General features: G+C 41.3%; 1 protein-coding gene across 2 annotated transcripts in view; it reads left to right on the forward strand.

Annotated features, from left to right (window-relative positions):
- The window catches only part of SNX9 (sorting nexin 9), a 129,481-nt gene that overhangs the window by 55,811 nt on the left and 54,045 nt on the right, over positions 1 to 19,625 (forward strand). The window contains exon 5 of one of the 2 annotated variants that reach the window (XM_030929090.1): positions 12,809 to 12,898. The exons of the other annotated variant lie outside the window; for it this stretch is intronic. Coding sequence (XP_030784950.1) covers positions 12,809 to 12,898 — 90 coding nt within the window. The remainder of the gene's footprint in view (positions 1 to 12,808; positions 12,899 to 19,625) is intronic. 2 annotated transcript variants of the gene reach the window in all.

Raw genomic sequence — 19,625 nt, forward strand, 5'->3', positions numbered from 1 at the left:
TTGAAGTTTTCCCAGGGCTTCTCAGCCTGAGCCTCATTGCTATTTGAGACCCCACACCGTTTCCTCATGGGACCCGTCCTGGGCACTGCAGGATATTGAGCAGCCTTCCTAGCTTCTCCCTACCAGGTGCCAGTCACATGCCCACCGCCTCGGTTGTGACAACCAAAAATGTCTCCAGATACAGCCAAGTTACCTAGGAGCAAAGCCAACCCGGTTGAGATTCACTGAATTACATAAAAGCACCCATGAGATGGGTTTGCATTAATAAAGGACAACGTTTTAAATAAGAGAATTGTAATGAGGTGATCATAGAATAAGTGAGGCAAACAAAAAATAGAAATATTTATCTTATTTTAATTCAAGGAACTGACCAGCTATTATCTCAAGATAGGTGGAAGCAGTTTAGCTAATGAAAATAAATTAAAACTCAGATTTAAGTAATGTTCTGTTAGGAAATATATTCCTTGGTTTACTTGTAGTTTAATATAAACTAGTATAAGTCTAAAATTTGTTTCATCTAGGTTATTTAGCAGGTAATAAAACCAAAAAAAAAAAAAAAAGCGGGGGGTGGGGAATCCAGTCTAACATTGAATCTAATCAGATCCTTTGAAAGCAAAGAAAAATGAACTGAAACTAGAATTAGTAAAATGCAGAAAGCATAGCCATCGTTAGAGCATTTGAATTTAACTTAAATCAAGTAAAAATATTTTAACAGCTATCTCTGCCCTCTGTTTTCTGAGATATGAGAACCATTTAGGCCAAAATTTGGGTACATTTTATAAATATCATGAAAGATGTCACGAGTAGGAAACCAAATGACCATTATTAATTGGTAGCTTTTTAAACATTTTCCTATCAGGTTTGCCCATTGCTTTCATTTTCTGAACGCGGGTAGGAAAATGCATGCTCTGAGGTATGCTGCTTGGGAGGCTCCGATTGCCTGTTCCGGCACATGCTCTCTCCCAGGGTCGATTTTGTTTTGACAGCCGGACCTCGGAGAAGCTGGGCCCTCTCTCCCGCCTGTCAGGCCTGCGGGCACATCCCTTCTCAGGCTTGCATCTCTTCAGCTTGGCACACTCTGCCAACTTCTGAGCCAGTGTCTCTTTACTCGTCTTAACATCAGTTTGTTTAAATTTGACTCTCTTCCCACACAAGCAACTTGAAGCCTCATATTCAGTTGGTTATCCAATTTCCTGAGTGTTATATTTTTCTTTAAGTCATATCTTTTTAAAGATCCCTTTGAATAACTTATTTCGGGCCTGCTACTCTTTCCTTGACTTTGTATTCTTCATCTGTGCTGCATTTCAGAGTAACTAGTTCATGAATGTGTAATCTGCTATGTAAGATAGAACTTTCTTTTGGTTTTTCTTGAAACTCCTAGTTTCAGGTTGCTTGGGGACCCTTTGATCCTAGATTCTTACTGAGTAGTCTCAGGTAAGCAGAGTGCTGGTGTCAGGGCAGTGTTGATGCATCCAGGACACTGACCTGCTGTGATTGCTTTCCTCCTTTAATGGTGAGAAAACGCTTTATCAGCTCAAACGTAGTCCAGCTGAGTTTAAATTAGAATTGTCACTGTGAAAGGAATATGATAAGTTGTTCTTTAAATGGACTGAAACAGTTTGATTTGGAAAATTATAAAGCTATTTATTGAAGTACTTGGAGAAAATAATAGACAGCATATTTTTATGGCCTTGGAATATAGAAATCCTTTTCTTATTTTTATTTTTTTTTTTTGAGACAGAGTCTTGCTGGGTCGCCCAGGCGCTGGAGTGCAGTGGTGCGATCTCAGCTTGCTGCAACCTCCGCCTCCTCCTGGGTTCAAGTGATTCTCCTGCCTCAGCTTCCCAAGTAGCTGGGACTACAGGTGCCTGCCACCACGCCTGGATAATTTTTGTATTTTTAGTAGAGACAGGATTTCACCTGTCCAGGTGATCACGAACTCCTGACCAAGCTGATCATGAACTCCTGACCTTGTGATCCGCCAGCTTCAGCCTCCCGATTGCATCCGGCCTATGGAAGCCCTTTCTGAGGCTGACAACACAAAGTCTAGTAGCCATTAAGGAGATAATTGATACATTTAAGTAAACAAGTAGTATTAAATTAGGAAAAATACTTCTGACTTGTGACAGATACAGGCTAATTCCATTCATATACGTATATTCTTGCTAATCTGTAAGAAAAAGATGAATTCAGAAGAAATAGGTAAAGGGTATAATACGACAGGCCGTTCGTTGGGAGGACAAACTAATAGGTAATAAACTTGGGAAAGTGTTCATTTTGAGATTCTTCTATCAAACTAGCAGAGAATGAAAACATTTTAAAACCTAGTGTCATAAAGGTGTGGTCAGATAGGCAGTGTCATACAAAGCGAGGGAAAGGATAGAGTGATGAAGCTTTTCGGGGCCAGTTTGGTAATGTATATGAGTATTTACAATGCATATCTCTAAGGCCCAGCAGTTCTGAGTTCCTCCTGCAGATCTGCTCACAGAACACAGGTTTCTGGGCAAGAACATTTCCTACGGCATTGTTTGTAACAGCAGAAAACCGGAATGTAAATGTCTGTCAGCAGGGGACTGGTCAGATGAACTATAGGCAGCCACGCGGTGGAAAGTCGAGTTTCTCTTAGGGAGAGTGAGGGTAGATTTAGATGTACAGATAGAGATATATGATTTTTTAAAAAAAGGCACCTCAGTATGGGTAATGTTATCTTTCTTGTGTGTAAATGCACACACATACACACACACCATAGATGCAAAGTGTGTAGAAAATTTATTGAAGGATACCCAAGAACTGAATCAAACTCTTGTCATGTTCTTATTCAAATACAGATTTTGTATTACTCAGATGAGGACAACTGTTTTATTACCTTTGAAAAGAAAGCGTAGTTTTTAGTGGTTAATAGTAGTTTCATTATTAGTTACTTATTGGTTATTTTCCAGTTTCAAGAGTATTTCACTTTAGTGGCTGAACCGCTAGAATGAATGGCCCAGCTGATGGGAATGAATCTCAGTTGTTAAAAATCTCTACTCGTGTGTGTGCTAGTCTTGTTTTTTATCCAGTTATTGTTGTTTAGATTACATCATTGCCGTGATTCTGAAAAGGTCTCAGTATAGGATCTTAAACTCTCAGATTACTGCTTTAGAGTACTTACTTTTGAGAAATTAATAGAAAATTTGTTTTGTACTTTTCTAGAAAATGAGAACAGTGAGTTTTAAATGTTACTTAAAAGTTCTGTAAACCTAGATGTCTTATCTGAAGGTTTTCTACTTGAGAGGTTTGCTTTCTGTCTTCTTCAAACACTAGAAAGATGTGTATACTTGGAATAAAGCTGCTTTTCTTTTGGTGAGAGCCCTTCTGGCCTCTGTCACATGCTGTCCCTGGCATCTCTCTGTTTTTCTGTTTCACAGTTTCACACCCCGCCAGACCCCAGGTGAGTGGTATGGTGGGAAGCATGTAAGCTTTGCTGTTAGATCCAGCTTGCCAGTCCGGCTCCACTGTGTAAGAATTGTGGCTTTGGCATAAGACCTGCCTCCTGAATTGTCAGTGGATTAGGTCACCAATATAAAGTAGTGCTGGACACATGGAAGACATTTCATAAATATTTTCCTTCTTTTCCCACTTCTTCCCTCTTTTAAAAGGGTGTCTTCAATCTACTTACCCTCTTGTGTTCCAACCTCTTTCACTATTCTACCCTTTCTAATCGTGTAGATTCCCTTGTGAAGTGTCTCTCTAATCTTGAATTTTCTCTTTGATTTCCCCAATTTCTAGCTTTTTGTTGAACAGTTCTATCAGCATGTCTCCTCTGTATCTGAAATTCATCTTCAACAGGATCACTTATTTCCCACAAAACTAGTTTCTCTTCCTGACTTTCCTGTTTCTGTTTCTCTGAAATGTTACTTCTTTCTGTGCCCTCTTTTTATTCTGCTTTAAAACCCTAACCGAGTGCCATCGTGAGCCACAGTTATTGAGAGGCGTGCTCTGCATCCTTGAGATGTGGAAAGAGAAAGAACTGATTGAGATCCATTGTTCTAACAGATTTCCTGTCTTTTCTCTCCTCCTTAAGAGGCAACCTAGCTTGGTGTCAAGGCAGTGAGCTCAGGAGCCAGACTGTCTGGATTTTAATCCCAGATCTCACACATCCTGTGTGAATCTGGGTAAGCTGCTTAGCATCTCTGTGCCTCATCTGTAAAACCTCATAGGATTGTTGGAAAGAGTAAATGAAAAGAGTTCTAAAGTATTTAGAAGAGTACACAGTACTTAGTAGTGGTTTGATAATTGTTAATTATAGTTAATCTCATGTACCACTGCTTCTGAAACAAGACATTAAGGACAGGCACACTTCATTTTATTGCCCTTTACTTTATTGCACTTAGCCGGGCGCGATGGCTCACACCTGTAATCCTAGCACTTTGGGAGGCCGAGGCGGGTGGATCACAAGGTCAGGAGATCAAGACCATCCTGGCTAACACGGTGAAACCCCGTCTCTACTAAAAATACAAAAAATTAGCTGGGCGTGGTGGTGCATGCCTGTAGTCCCAGCTACTTGGAGGCTGAGGCAGGAGAATGGCATGAACCCAGGAGGCGGAGCTTGCAGTGAGCCGAGATGGTGCAGCCTGAGCTGCAGCCTGAGCGACAGCCTGAGCGACAAAGCGAGACTCCGTCTCAAAAAAAAAAAAAAACTTTATTGCACTTGACAGGTAATGCGTTTTTTTACAGATCGAAAGTTTTTGGCACCCCCTGCGTTGAGCAAGTCTGTGAGCACCATTTTGTCAATAGCACGTACTCATTTGGTGTCTCTGGTTCACATTTTGTTAATCCTTACAATGTTTCATACTTGTTCATTATTATTGTATCTGTTTTGGTGACCCGTGATGAGTGGTCTTTGATGGTACTATTGTGATTGTTTTGAGGCACCACAGTGGCGAGCTTAATTGACATGTTTTATGTGTTCCAGCTGTTCCACCCACCAGCCATTCCCTAGTCTTTCTCCCTCTCCTTGGGCCTCCCTCTTCTCTGAGACAGGACAGTAGTTCAGTTAACCAATTAACAACCCTGCAGTGGCCTCTTGAGTGTTTCAGTGAAAGGAAGAGTCACATTTCTCTCACTTTCAATCAAGAGCTAGAAATCATTGAACTTAGTGAAGAAGGCTTGTCAAAAGCTGAAACAGGCCAAAAGCCAAGTCCTCTTGAGCCAAATACTTAGCCAAGTTGTGAATGCAAAGGAAAAGTTCTTGAAGGAACTTCAAAGTAGTAGTCCAGTGAACACTTGAATGATAAGAAAGTGAAACAGCCTTATTGTCGATAAGGAGAAGGTTTGAGTGGTCTGGATAGAAGATCAAACCAGGCACAACATTCCCTTAAGCCAAAGCCTAATGCAGAGCAAGGTCCTAACTCTCTTCAATTCTGTGAAGGCTGAGAGAGGTGAGGAAGCTGCAGAAGAAAAGTTAGAAGCTGGCAGAGCTTGGTTCATGAGGCTTAAAGAAAGAAACTGTCTTCATAATATAAAAGTGCACGGTGAAGCATGCCAGTGCTGCTGTAGAAGCACTTATCCAGAAGATCTAGAGAAGATTATTGGTGATGGTGCTGCACTAAACAGAGTTTCAGAGCAGATGAAACAGCCTTCTATTATTGGAAGAAGATGCCATCTTAGGACTTGCACAGCTGGAGAGGGGAAGCCAGTGCCTGCTTCAGAGTTTCAAAGAACAGGCTGACTCTCTTAGAAGGAGCTAATGCGGCTGGTAACTTTGTTGAAACCAGTGCTTATTTACCATTCTGAAAATCCTAAGGGCCCTTAAAATTATGTGAAGTCTACTCTGTGTTCTGTAAATTGAATAGCAAAGCCTGGATGACAGCACATCTGTTTGCAGTATGATTTACTGAATATATCAAGCCCACTGTTAAGACCAACTGCTGAGAAAAAAGATTTCTTTCAAAATATTACTGCTCATTGACAATGCCCTTGGTCACCTGAGAGCCCTGATGGAGATGTACATGAAGACTGATGTTTCCATGCCTGCTAACACAGCACTTATTCGACAGCCCATGGATTGAGGAGTAATTTCAACTTCTAAGTCTTATAAGAAATACATTTTGCAAGGCTATGGCAGCCATAAATAGTGATTCCTCTGGTGGATCCAGGCAAAGTACATTGAAAACCTTCTGGGCCGGGTGCGGTGGCTCAAGCCTGTAATCCCAGCACTTTGGGAGGCCGAGACAGGCGATCACGAGGTCAGGAGATCAAGATCGTCCTGGCTAACACGGTGAAACCCCGTCTCTACTAAAAAAATACAAAAAACTAGCCGGGCGAGGTGGCGGCGCCTGTAGTCCCAGCTACTCAGGAGGCTGAGGCAGGAGAATGGCATAAACCTGGGAGGCGGAGCTTGCGGTGAGCTGAGATCTGGCCCACAGCACTCCAGCCTGGGTGACAGAGCGAGACTCCGTCTCAAAAAAAAAAAGAAAACCTGAAAAGGATTCATCATTCTGGATGCCAAGAGGAACATTCATGATGGATGGAAGAAGGTCAAAATATCAACATTAACAGGAGTTTGGAAGAAGTAGATTCCAACCCTCATAGAAGATGTTAGTGGAGGAAGTAACTGCAGATGTGGTAGAAATAGTAAGAGAACTAGAAATAGAAGTGAAGCCTGAAGAGGTGACTGAATTGCTTCAACCTCTTGATAAAACTTTTGCTTCTTATGGATGAGCAAAGAAAGTGGTTTCCTGAGATGGAATCTCTTCCTGGTGAGGATGCTATGAACATTGTTGAAATGACAACAAACTTAGTAGATAAAATAGCAGGAGGGTTTGAGAGAATTGATTCCAGTTTTGAAAGAAGTTCTACTGTGGGCAAAATGCTATCAAACAGCATCACATGCTACAGAGAAATCTTTCATGAAAGGAAGAGTCAGTTGACATGGCAGACTTCATTGTCTTGTTTTAAGAAGTTGCTATAGCCACCCCAACCTTCAGCAACCACCACCCTGATCAGTCAGCAGCCGTGAACATCAAAACAAGAGCCCCACCTTAGCAAAAAGGGTGCAACTTGACTAATGGAAGGCTCAGATGATTGTTAGCAATTTTTAGCAATAAAGGATTTTTAATTGAGATATGTATATTTTTTACACATAATGCTATTGCACACTTATACAGTATAGTGTAAACATAACTTATGTACACTGGGGAACCAGAAAAATGCACATGACTCACTTTAGTGTGATGGACTGGAACCAAACCCTCAGCATTGCTGACGTATGCTTTTATGTCATCTCTTAAGTTTAAGAAACTTCAGAGGCCTCTCTATTGCCTCCTGGAACAATCATTTTCTACATGTCAGCAGGGCTATCCCAGGAGAAGGTCTCTGTGTATCAGAGTTATGCAAGCATACGCCGAACAGTTCATGGTAGGGAAATTGTAGAAGAAATTCATCTGAATTTGAGGTTGAGGTACTCTTCCAAGCTCAGTTATATTTCTGTGATGCCTCAGTGTGGCTACCCATCATCACCTTATCTTTAAGTTATGGATTTGTCTCCAGGCAAACTGATGATTCTCCAAATATGTCCCATGCTGTTTCACCTTTCATTTGTACCTTTGGCTTGCTCTTCTAAGAATAATAGAGTGACTCCTTCCATCTTTCAGAAGCCCATCGCTTCAGGTTCAGCTCAAATACCATGTCTTCTATAAAACCTTTCGTTTTCTATTTTACTTCCCGGGATTCCCTTAGCACAAGTTGTGACTCTTGTTACAAATTATATTGCTTATTTGTAAGTTGTTAAGCTTGATAAGCAAAGAATTTGTCTTTTTTTCTATTCCCAGTGACCTATAAGAGACTTTGTACCATAATACTCTGTTCTTGTTTGAATAATTTTTTCTCAGATATAAATATTAAATATAAAATATAAATATAAATATAAAAAAGGTACTTTACAATGTAAGATATGAAGAGACTTACAGATTTCCTGAATCCCTGCCTTGGAGAAGTTTGTGTTCTTAACACTGACCACAGAACTAGGAGCTGTCCCATCACTGGCCTGTCATTCTCCCATCTGACGGGCTACCCAATCAAAAGCAGAAAGATTCTCTTACAGAAAATCCTCTGGCATTGTTATTTTTTTTAAAACAGTTTGGATATTAAATGCTTGAAGTTAAGTGGTATTTAAGGATACAACATTTTTCTATTCAGAGATTTTCCATGTAATTATATTTGTTACAAAGAAATTTTTATTGGTTACAGGATGAGGAAGGCAATGGTAATTTTATGTTGGAACTACCTTTTGCTTTCTTAATTCTCAAAAGTCTATATTTAGGCCATTTTAGGTCTTTTTTTGTAGTCCATTTAAAAATAAATTGATAAAGCTTCACAAAGGTTCAGTATTAGATGTGCTTATATTTTCATTAATATATAATATAATTTCACTCACATAAGTCTTATGCCTTAGACATCTCATAATTACTTATTGAGACTTTCTCTTTACAGAACTTTATTGAAAAGGTTCTCTCCATCTCTTCACTCTCACTCCCACCCCCTGTATGAATTCTTTTTAGTTGGTAATAGGGCTTTTTAAGGAAGATCGTATACCAGTGTTAGAGGATATATGGACATCTTCTTCAAAACTGCATGAGGCTGCCAATACCAACCTTCTGTGCTTTATCACAGATCCCTGACATCTACAAGACAGCTTTGTTCATCTCAGGAACTTTCAAAAATACACGCTGGTGAAGTTTGTTATGTAGGGTGGTTTTTGTTTGTTTTGTCTAACTGGAAACAGACTATTAAAGCAAAGTTTTTTTTTTTTTAACCTTAAAACTGCAGTGCTGAAGGACCAGCCAGCATTGTTATACATCCATCCTGTCATCAGAACAGGGTAAAAGCTTATTTCACATGGGCTTCTCTTAGGTCTGTCTGGAAGCAAACTATTTGCTAATTGTAGCGCCATCCTATTCTGTACTCAAAGCTGCCTATTTTAGGACTTTGAGCTATCCGAATAAGTAGACTCTCCAAGCTAATACAAATATCCATTTACTTTAAGGAAACTTCTGTTGTTTTAATTCTCTTTGTTTAAAAAATAAACACCTGGGCCGGGCGCAGTGGCTCACGCCTGTAATCCCAGCACTTTGGGAGGCCGAGGCGGGTGGATCACGAGGTCAGGAGATCGAGACCATCCTGGCTAACACAGTGAAACCCCGTCTCTACTGAAAATACAAAAAATTAGCTGGGCGTAGTGGTGGGCACCTGTAGTCTCAGCTACTCGGGAGGCTGAGGCAGGAGAATGGCATGAACCCAGGAGGCAGAGCTTGCAGTGAGCCCAGATCGCGCCACTGCACTCCAGCCTGGACGACAGAGCGAGACTCCGTCTCAAAATAAATAAATAAATAAATAAATAAATAAATAAATAAACACCTGAAATTGATATCTGTAGGTTCAGAATGTGACTTAACAAAGGATATGTTAAATAATTTCACTCTTTTGGTAATTCCCAATCAGTAATATTGATATGACTGGCTATAAATAGACTGAGTCTGTTGTTGTGATCTACTTTCGTTTTTAAAACAATGTGCAAGTTTTATGTTCCATCAGTGATTTTCTAACGTCAGTACAGGTTCATCTGTAGAATTAGATCATGTCCTTTGAGCCAAGGATCTATAAAGAACAAAACGGGAAACCTGTCAAATTCTTCCATATTTTGAGCCAAGGTGGTTAATTTTTTGTGTGTAAGAGAATATTGTCACCTCTTCAGGCCCTTTTGAGGAAAAGAGTTAAATTTTTGTCAGAAATTCTGGTTGAGATGTTCTCCGGTTTAAGAATCAGATATTACTTGCTTTCTATTCCTACTTCCTAACACAGTTGCATGTGGTATAGTCATAAGATGGGCCGTGGCACGATAAGCCAGGTGACATCATCACAGGCGCTGTGGAAGGATGTGACAGGCACAGTGAGGAATTCCTTATGTGGTGATAGGCGGACCCCTGAATGCCTCCAGGGCCCCATCCCAAGATCATAACATAGAGAGTAGTTAGCCTGTGATTGGGAACTCCCCTTAACTGGTGGACTTACCAGATGGGATGATCTGTGTTGACCTGTGGTGGACGTTTGGTGTCTACTGGAGGAATTAGGTGGGCCGTAAGAGCTGCGACCACTCACAGTATGTTTTGAGCTTTCATATACCCTTTGTACACATTTGGTAGAAAGCCAAACAGAAAGCAACTTTAAGAAAATGTAAGTTACCATTTTCATTAATTCTGAAACCCAGCCCTCCTGCAAGGCCTGATGTGGTTACGGTGCAGATAGATAGAAGTCGTGGTGCCATTGCCCATCTCTGCCATGCCACATTTGCTATTCTCATGGTCTCTGCAGTGAGAGCCCTTCCTCTTGGCCATGTCTTAGCTGCTTACTAGGAAACCAGTGAACTGAGTCAGGTCTAACCATGTCATCCAAACAAGCCTCTGCCCTACTTTCTGCATGTTGTCGTCAGAAGTAAGGGTTTGTTTCTTACTGGTCCCAGTTCCCCCGGGATGTCATATGAGGAGCAGAATACAACAACATAAAAAAATATAGCAAAACCAGAAACTACTATTTTTGTGGTGAGCAGTTGCTAATTAGCATCCTGTCTTTAAAAACAGTTAGTAAAGTAACCTTTTATTTTATTATTACAGAAGCAGTACATATGCATTGTAGAAAATTCAGACTACCAGAAAGAAAAGTATCCCATTTCCACAGTCACTACTCTTTACACTAGGTGTCTGTCTTATTTTCTCTGTGTGAACATGGGTATACACACAAACATACAGATATAAATTGTATATAAATGGTAATGGTTTACCACCAGTTGGTAATCCTTGCCAGAATCAGTAATGTTACTTCTTCCACACTTACTGAGTTGGTTTCATCTAGAAAGTACAACTTTCCTGTATCAGCTGGAGCTAGTTAATTATGTCTAATTTCAATTTCAAATTCAGGATAGATGGCTAATTCCACCTCTCCTTAATTGCCAGGTTTCAAAGTAAGAAGTTGTTTTATAGCTACTACAAATAGTGACCAGTGAAGAAAGCATTCCTGTCTTTTTTCTGATAGTAGCATGGATGCATGGATTTACATTGATTTAATGATGTGTTTTGTTTTTTTTCTTTGTGCTTAAAGTTATCACCTTTTGGAAGCCCATTCAAGCTCTTCTTCTACCTCAATGATATTTGAAACCTCTCTTGCTCTTAAATAGCGCTACTTCTTTCATCTCTGTCAGTACTGCATCAGCTTCATTTTTCTCTTCGTTCTGGGTCATATTTTCCTTCTTTTCATGGCTGGTAAATTATGATTGGATGCCAGACATTGCAGTTTTCACCTTGCTATACGCTGGACATTTTTACCTTCCCATAAACATTTTTGAACCTTGTTCTGGGATGCACCTAAGTTACTTTGAAATAGTCTGATTATTTCAGGTTTTATTTTTAAGCCCAGAGCAACATTTAACTTAGGGATATTTTTGCCCCTGTCCTGAAACAAATCCTTTGTAGTATTGTACCCGATGCCCCGTGAATCACGAAGATTTCCATTTGGGCCGGTGGGAATAGCCCTGTGTGAGGGATTGCACTCTTGATTTTTTCATGTGTGTCTTTCACTGACCTTGGGTAGCCCCCTCACGTGACAGGCTGATCGGTGCAGATCTGCAATGCCCTCTGCAGTCTCCAGAGCTCTCTCTGTGCGTCTCTGTCTTCCCCAGACTCTGTCTCCTCCCACCACAGAGACCGCCGAGCTTTGTGTGGGTTTTCCATGCCTGCTCTGTGGCCTGGAGAGTCTCTCCACACAGTGGTCGGGCACTTGTAGGCTTACTCTGTCTGTTTCCCGTATCTCAGGATCACTTCTTCACTACCTGGTATCCAGTGATTTGAACACAGTTTCCTATATTTCATCATATTTTTAGTTTTCAATTGGAGCATGAACTGGGTCCCTGTTACTCCATCTTTGTTGTCTGCTTTGCTTATTAACTGATTTTCAACTCCAAGTTTATTTTCATCTCTCAGGTGAGAATAATACCACCACTTACTTCACAAGAGAGTTGCCCCTGTAAAGGACACTGTCATCCACTATATAAATGTTCTTAGTACTGACTTCCCTATTGGACAGTTGTGGAACTGGGATTTGAAGCCTGGAAGTTGGGCTCCAAAGTGGTCCTCTTAACACATCTGCTGCAGTTTACCCATTGATTGGCTTCATGGAAGCGTGTCAGTTACCTCTTCTCACAAGATGCTGTATTGTAGGCCAGTTAGACCCCTAAGAGCACACATCAGGAGACATTGGCCTTTGCTCCTGAGTTCACAGACCAGCTGGGCTGTTGTGTCCTTCACAGCTGCGATTGGTAGGACTCACTTGTGGCTCTGTGGTCAGCTTCGAGTTGACTAGGTGGCTTTGCTCATTTTGTCTGGACTCTCACATACATGTCTAATGCCTCTGAAAGCAAAAGGTTCAGAATATTAACATTTTTTACAACTTGGCTATTTCTGTTTTTTCCTCTGGAGTTTGTTTCTCTGACTGTATGACTTGCCTGATACTTGTTCCATTCTTTCTGTGCTGCTTATAGTTATTTTTAGGGCTTCAGTAATACTGTACTGTGATACCAAACAACAGACTTTAGAAAATATAATGCATTGAAGATAACCCATTGCTACACAATTGGGGCTTTTTGCATGTAATGTTTGTGACTGAGTGGCATGCTAGAGTTTTCTGGAGAATTTGGTCCTGCCATGAATGTGCTGGTTTTGGTTAAAAACTTTGACCTGCTCTATCACTCTTGTTCACTGAACACCTTTTTTATTTTAAGGTGGATATTTTGGCTCAGATTGGTTGTGTCGAAAGTCTCAGCCAGTCACCACCTTCTTCTCCTTCTCCTTCTCCTTCTTCCATAAATAAGGTAAATTTCAAACTTGAACACAAGAGGAAATAAACATTTAATAAACCCTAAAAGTCATATTGTTCTCCCAAGTGAGGTGATTGTGTCAGTTAAAGTGTCTTACAGGAGCTCTTCGTGGGGCGTGGTGACATGGGATGTGGAGTATGTAGGCACTGGAAAGATCATGGGGTTTTACACCATGGAGGCCTCTTAGAGGAGGCTTGATTGATGAATTTATCCCACGGGCAGTGAGATCTCATGAAAGGTCTTTAACTCTGTGGTTGACTGTGAGGAGTGTGGTACCATGGAGAAAGGGAAAAGAAGAGGAGAATGAAGACATTGTCCTATAGAAATTCGAGAGGAAAGGAAGGTGTAAAGAAAGAAACAGAAGAGGCATCTCAGCATTGGAAACCTGAGTGAAGGAGCTGAGGGGATTATTGCATGACCAAATGTCTGCAGTTGAGAGACCAAAGGGGTTGTGGGGATGGAGAACAAAAATGTCAGAGACATCAGGTGCAGTGGCTCATGCCTGTAATCCCAGCACTTTGGGAGGCAGAGGCAGGCGAATTACCTGAGGTCAGGAGTTCGAGACCAGCCTGGCCAACATGGCAAAACCCATCTCTACTAAAAATACAAAAATTAGCTGGGTGTGGTTGTGCACACCTGTAATCCCAGCTACTTGGGAGGCTGAGGCAGGAGAATTGTTTGAACCTGAGAGGCAGAGGTTGCAGTGAGCTGAGATCGCACCACTGCACTCCGGCCTGGGTGACAAAGCAAGACCCTGTCTCAAAAAAAAAAAAAAAAAAAAAAAAAGTCAGATACCAAAGGATCCTTCAACCAGATCATTGTAGCCTAGTTTGTTACAGTAAAGCTTAGGTTTTGAAAAAAGTCAAGATCTCAGCATGTGGCAACAGAAAATATTTGTGCCGAAAGTCCCAAGAATTAGGAGTTGCCGTTGTTGACCTTTACGGTAAAAATATTTCTGTCTTCTTCCTCTTTTACATGTCTGAAGGGAACAGAACGTTGACTGGAATAGAAGATATCTTAAGCCTGTTATCTCTTCAATTAAAAGTCTATTAATATGACCTGGCTGTGCAGCCATTTGTAAATATAACTGTCTGATTTTTTCCTGCATAGCATAAACTAATAGGTATTTTACTTAGATGGGGATTTACTCAAAGAAATGCTACTCTTTATTATTTTCTTTATATTTTAGTTGAGCCCTCACTTATTAAGATAACCTCTACCGAATGCATACTATGTTCCAGGTGTTGTGTTAGATGTTTTCTGTGCATTATGTCAATTAATCCTTACAGGAGGATAATGTTATACCCCTTACATAAGTGTGGGGACTAAGAGAGCTAAGTAAATTGCCCAAGGCCACTCAGCTAGTGGTAAGTGATAAAGCTGGGATTCAAACCCAGATAGTAGGCTTTAAGCCTTAAAGTTCTTAACCACTTTACCCATGTGGTGTAATGATTACTTGAGTCAATTCCAACAGCTTCCTAAAGGGAGTTAAATTCCACCTAGTGTACCAGGATTCGTCTTGCCCCTTTTTATCCCATATTGTATATTTATACTATGTGCAGCTTTCCTACACTCACCACACGGCACCATCACAGGTGTGCATGTCCATCTCCCGCACCCCTCGTGGCCATTCTCAGTCTGTTCTGTGGTCCAGTGGCTCTGCAGTCAAGTACAAGCCAGGCTACTTTCTGAAGAAATTTAGCTAATGCTGTAAATCTTTTGAGTGAATGTGTTTAAATAAGTCTCCCAATGTAAAGCCTGCGTAAATGTATTTCTGTATTTGCATTATGAAGAGGGGATAGCTTTTAAATTTAGAACATTAAACCAGCAAATTTGTTAGTATATTGCTCCTGTCCCTAAAGAAGCATTTGATTTAGTTGGGGCGGGAGTTAGGAAGAGAGTCAGACATAATCATCTACCTGTGGTGATTACATAGATTTAAATATGTCCCAGAGACCCAAGCAAACATGCTTTAGGAGTGTATTCATTCAACAGATACTTATTTTACGAAACGTTTACCCAGAGCCCCACGTTCACGGGCAGCAGGAGATGGCAGCATACCCTGATAGACACAGCCCTTCTCTCTGTGTCCTTCTGATGGAGCTCAGACAAGAGTGATTGTATATGTCAATTTTGTTTGTTGCATTTTCCAATGTTTGTTAAAATTTCAAGCGTAGAAAAGTTAAATGAATTTCATAGTGAATAATCATATACCCACCTTCTGGATATTACTATTCTCATTTTACAGCTCCTGCTTTCTCTCATATTTGCCCATCCCTCCATCTCTTGTGCCTGTCTGTATCGTCCAGCTTTTCTCTGGTGAGCTGATTCCACTTTCAGAACTCAGACACTGTTATTTTAAGAGTACTCATAGTGTCACATGCTAAAAATTCTTTTTTTCATTCTTTCTCTTTTGTTGTTTTTTTTTGAGACAGAGTCTCACTCTGTCGCCCAGGCTAGAGTGCGGTGGTGTGATCTCAGCTCACTGCAACCTCCACCTTCCAGGTTCAAGCGATTCTCCTGCTTCAGCCTCCCAAGTAGCTGGGATTATAGGCTCCTGCCACTACACCCAGCTAATTTTTGTATTTTTAATAGAGATGGGGTTTCACCATGTTGGCCAGGCTGGTCTTGAACTCCTGACCTCAAGTGATCCTTCTGCCTTGGCCTCCCAAAATGTTGGGATTACAGGTGTGAGCTGCCACACCCAGCCAAAAATCATTTTTTCTGTAGTCACATACTGAAAATCACTTATTCTGCGATCCACCACAAGTTAACTTTTTCAAAAAGACGAGTATACATAAGACAAATCTGATTTCCTCCTTTTGGTGATCATGTTATGAAGGTTAGAGGTCTGACAAAGAGTAAGGTGTATTTCATACAAATGATCAAGAACATCACGTTTAAAATATTTGAGTCCTTGCCACTTTATACAAGGCATTTGGAGAATCTTTTGGGGGAAACATTCTCCAGGTAAGACAGAGCTATCCCCCGATTCACTGGTGGTACTGACCATCTAATTTGCAAATAATGAAGAAAGTAAAAGGAGGTGACTAGATGTCAGCCAGCAGGCTGTGGGAAGGCCAGAGCCCTTTTAATGGGGTAGGACTTTGCTAAATTGAGGAAGATGAGGTGTGCAGATAGAGTACAGTATAGTGTGAGTAACAGCAGAGATGTGGAAAAGTTTGGGGAAATGTGTGAAGTTCAAAGCTCCAGAGTGAAGGTTAGTGGCAGGTAGGGAGAATGGGGAATGCCGCATGAGGCAAAGTTGGGACCTGCACTGAAGAGACTCTTGGTTGAGTCCCAGGAAGCTTGGAGTTGAATCCAGGGGCAGTGAGTGCTAACGAAGGGATTTTGATTACCCATGATGGACAGTTAAGTCAGGAAGAGCTTCACGAAATAAGGGGTGGGAAGAGAAAGAGGATGAAGATGCTGCTCGGTAGAAAGGAAGAGGAGGGAAAGGTGGAAGGAAAGGACAGAGAGGCGCCGCAGGATGGAAACCTCAGCCCAGGAGCAGGATAGGTTTTACCGTGACAAGATGTCTGTAGTTAGGGAACTACCAAAGGGATTTGGGGGTTGAGAGCAAAGAAGTCAGAGACCAATGTATGGGAAGGATGGGTTCAGAGAGAAAGCCGGTGACTGGTTACAGATAAGAGGGGAAGGGACCTGCCAGGGGAGTAAAAGGCCATCTGCTGAGGGAGTGAGTCCAAGGGCCATGACGGAGGCTGCAGGAAAGATCTCTAGTTGGTAGGGTTTTGAGAAACGTCTTATCAGCAGGAGTTGGGTTGAAACAAGATAATGTTCCAGGAAAAAAAAAAAAAAAAACAAAGAGATAGAAATAAACATACCCACAAAGATTTCATAACCTAGGTAGAGAGCTAAGATCGTATACATAGCCAACTAGTATGACAGTTATTACACACCTATGAAGTATTAACCAAGTGATTTTCAAAGAATTATTATTTGTTTCTGCCCTAATTAAATGGATTTTAATTTTCTGAGGACAGTTGCTATGAATAGTTCACCTCCAGGTCTTTCCTCCATCTTGATGAAAATCCTTCCTGGCCAGTTTGCTAAGACCGAACCGTCTTCTGGAAGGACCCAGCGAATATTCACTCTTCTGTACTAGCTCACAGTCCTGTGTTCCTTTGCGGTGTACCTCACTTAGCTTCTGGCAGTCTTCTGAATCCAGGCCGCTCACTTCTGAACTCTAGCCCGAGATTACACAGCGAGCCAGAGGTAGAGCTGTTAACGGAATTCCAACTCGCTAGGCTCCTGACTGTGGCCCTCCGAGCCCCTCCATTTCACAGCTGGTCCTTGATGGAAACCAGGCTGAGGCTGCTATACCAATGATAGTCTGTCCTTAGTGTCCCAAACTTTGGTACTTTTTCAAGTTCTTATTTGAAAAACAAAACCTTGTAACTTAAGAGTTTGGAGGACACAGAATATATTGCTACATAAAATAGGAGAATAAAACTACATTCCCTTAAAGAAAACCGTAGAAGGAAGGGTTTCTCATAGCTGAAGTATGACTGCCAGGTCCTCAGCATGATCGCCTTCATTTCCAACGTCCACTGGGGTCATCTGAGAGTCCATCCCGAAGCCGAATGTCACCTTGTAAGCTGTGTGTTTGAGAAGTCACAGTCTTGTGGATGAAACATCTTTCTCCTGTTAGTATTTAACATAGAGTAAAATCACAAGTAACTTCAGTTTTTTCCTTAGAGGTATATAGGGCAGTAGAATGACATCATACTTCCACATGAAAAGCATATGGTCTGTTTCTGATGCACCTGGCACGTGACAGCCAGCTGTCTGCCCCATGTGTCGGTTGGTGAAGAGTCGAAACAGACCAGCCACTAGGGTGTCCTACAACATTAGGGGCTATATTAGACAGGGTGGATAATTTTCTTGCAAATAGATTTCTTTTTTTAACTACCACCATTTGTGTGTGTGTGTGTAAGACTCAAATAAAGGGGAAGACATGCTATTTCATGCTGTGAAATGGATTTAGTACTGAAACTGTGGAGTGAAAGGCGTGAATAATTTTAATCATTTTCTATGAATTCAATAAACAGCGATTCAAATGAAAATCAGTATTTTAACTCAACATTCTAATGTAAAAGTTCAGATTGTTTTAAATATTAAGCTGATGCTAAAGTTTATACATAAAAATAAACAACTAAGAGATGTTATGCTAAAGTATTGATAGTTTTTCTGTGAAAGTGTGGTACTAGTACAAAATAGATCACTAAGAAACAAGAGAGTCCAGCTTTAGACCCAAATCTGATATGCGGTGAAGGTGACATTTCAAATCATGGGGGAAAGATGGATTGTTCATGAAATGGTGTTAGGGTGACAGACTGAGGACAAGATGTTCAGCTGGATCCCTGGATTATTTCTTTTCTTTTCTCCTCTTCTCTTGTTTTTCTTCTTTTTTTTTTTTTTTTTTTTTTTTTTTTTTTTTTTTTTGAGACAGAGTCTCTCTCTGTCGCCCAGTCTGGAGCACAGTGGCATGATCTCAACTCATTGCAATCTCTGCCTCCCGGATTCAAGTGATTCTTCTGCCTCAGCCTCCCAAGTAGCTGGGATTACAGGCACCCACCACTACACCTGGCTAATTTTTGTATTTTTAGTAGAGATGGGGTTTCACCATGTTGGCCAGGCTGGTCTCAAACTCCTGACCTCAGATGGTCCTCCTGCCTCGGCCTCCGAAAGTGCTGGGATTACAGGCATGAGCCACTGTGCCCAGCCCCTATATTATTTGTTTTACTTTAGTTCCAGACAGATACAAGATTTAAATGTTTAAAAATAATAATAATAATAAAGCTAACAAAAAACTGTATTTGCCTCAAGGGTGGGGTGGTGGGGGCAGGGCTGAGAGGTGCTAAGTGTACTCTCTACTGGAATATTCTTTGAGATTGGGTGCCATCTATTTCCCATTCCAAAATTTTATTTGTAAGATTAATAATTAAGGCCGGGCGCGGTGGCTCAAGCCTGTAATCCCAGCACTTTGGGAGGCCGAGATGGGCGGATCACGAGGTCAGGAGATCGAGACCATCCTGGCTAACACGGTGAAACCCCGTCTCTACTAAAAAGACAAAAAACTAGCCGGGCGAGGTGGCGGCGCCTGTAGTCCCAGCTACTCGGGAGGCTGAGGCAGGAGAATGGTGTGAACCCGGGAGGCGGAGCTTGCAGTGAGCTGAGATCTGGCCACTGCACTCCAGTCTGGGTGACAGAGCGAGACTCCATCTCAAAAAAAAAAAAAAAAAAAAAAAGATTAATAATTAAACTATAAAATTACTCAAAGGAATTATGGGATAGAAATATTTTTTTTCTTTTTTTTTTGAGACAGAGTCTCGCTCTGTTGCCCAGGCTGGAGTGCAGTGGCCGGATCTCGGCTCACTGCAAGCTCCGCCTCCCAGGTTCACGCCATTCTCCTGCCTCAGCCTCCCGAGTAGCTGGGACTACAGGTGCCCGCCACCATGCCTGGCTAGTTTTTTGTATTTTTTTAGTAGAGACAGGGTTTCACCCTCTTAGCCAGGATGGTCTCGATCTCCTGACCTCGTGATCTGCCCATCTTGAGAAATATTTTTTAAATAAAAATATGAAAGTCCCTTTCTATGTAAGACAAAACCCCTCAGTGTAACAGTTGTCAAAGTGTGGGAATGTAACTGCATTCTCTTTGAAACGCAATTTGACAAAATCCATTGGTTCTAAATACACA

Source organism: Rhinopithecus roxellana, chromosome 4 (assembly GCF_007565055.1).
Source record: "Rhinopithecus roxellana isolate Shanxi Qingling chromosome 4, ASM756505v1, whole genome shotgun sequence".
In the NCBI taxonomy this organism is placed as follows: domain Eukaryota; kingdom Metazoa; phylum Chordata; class Mammalia; order Primates; family Cercopithecidae; genus Rhinopithecus; species Rhinopithecus roxellana.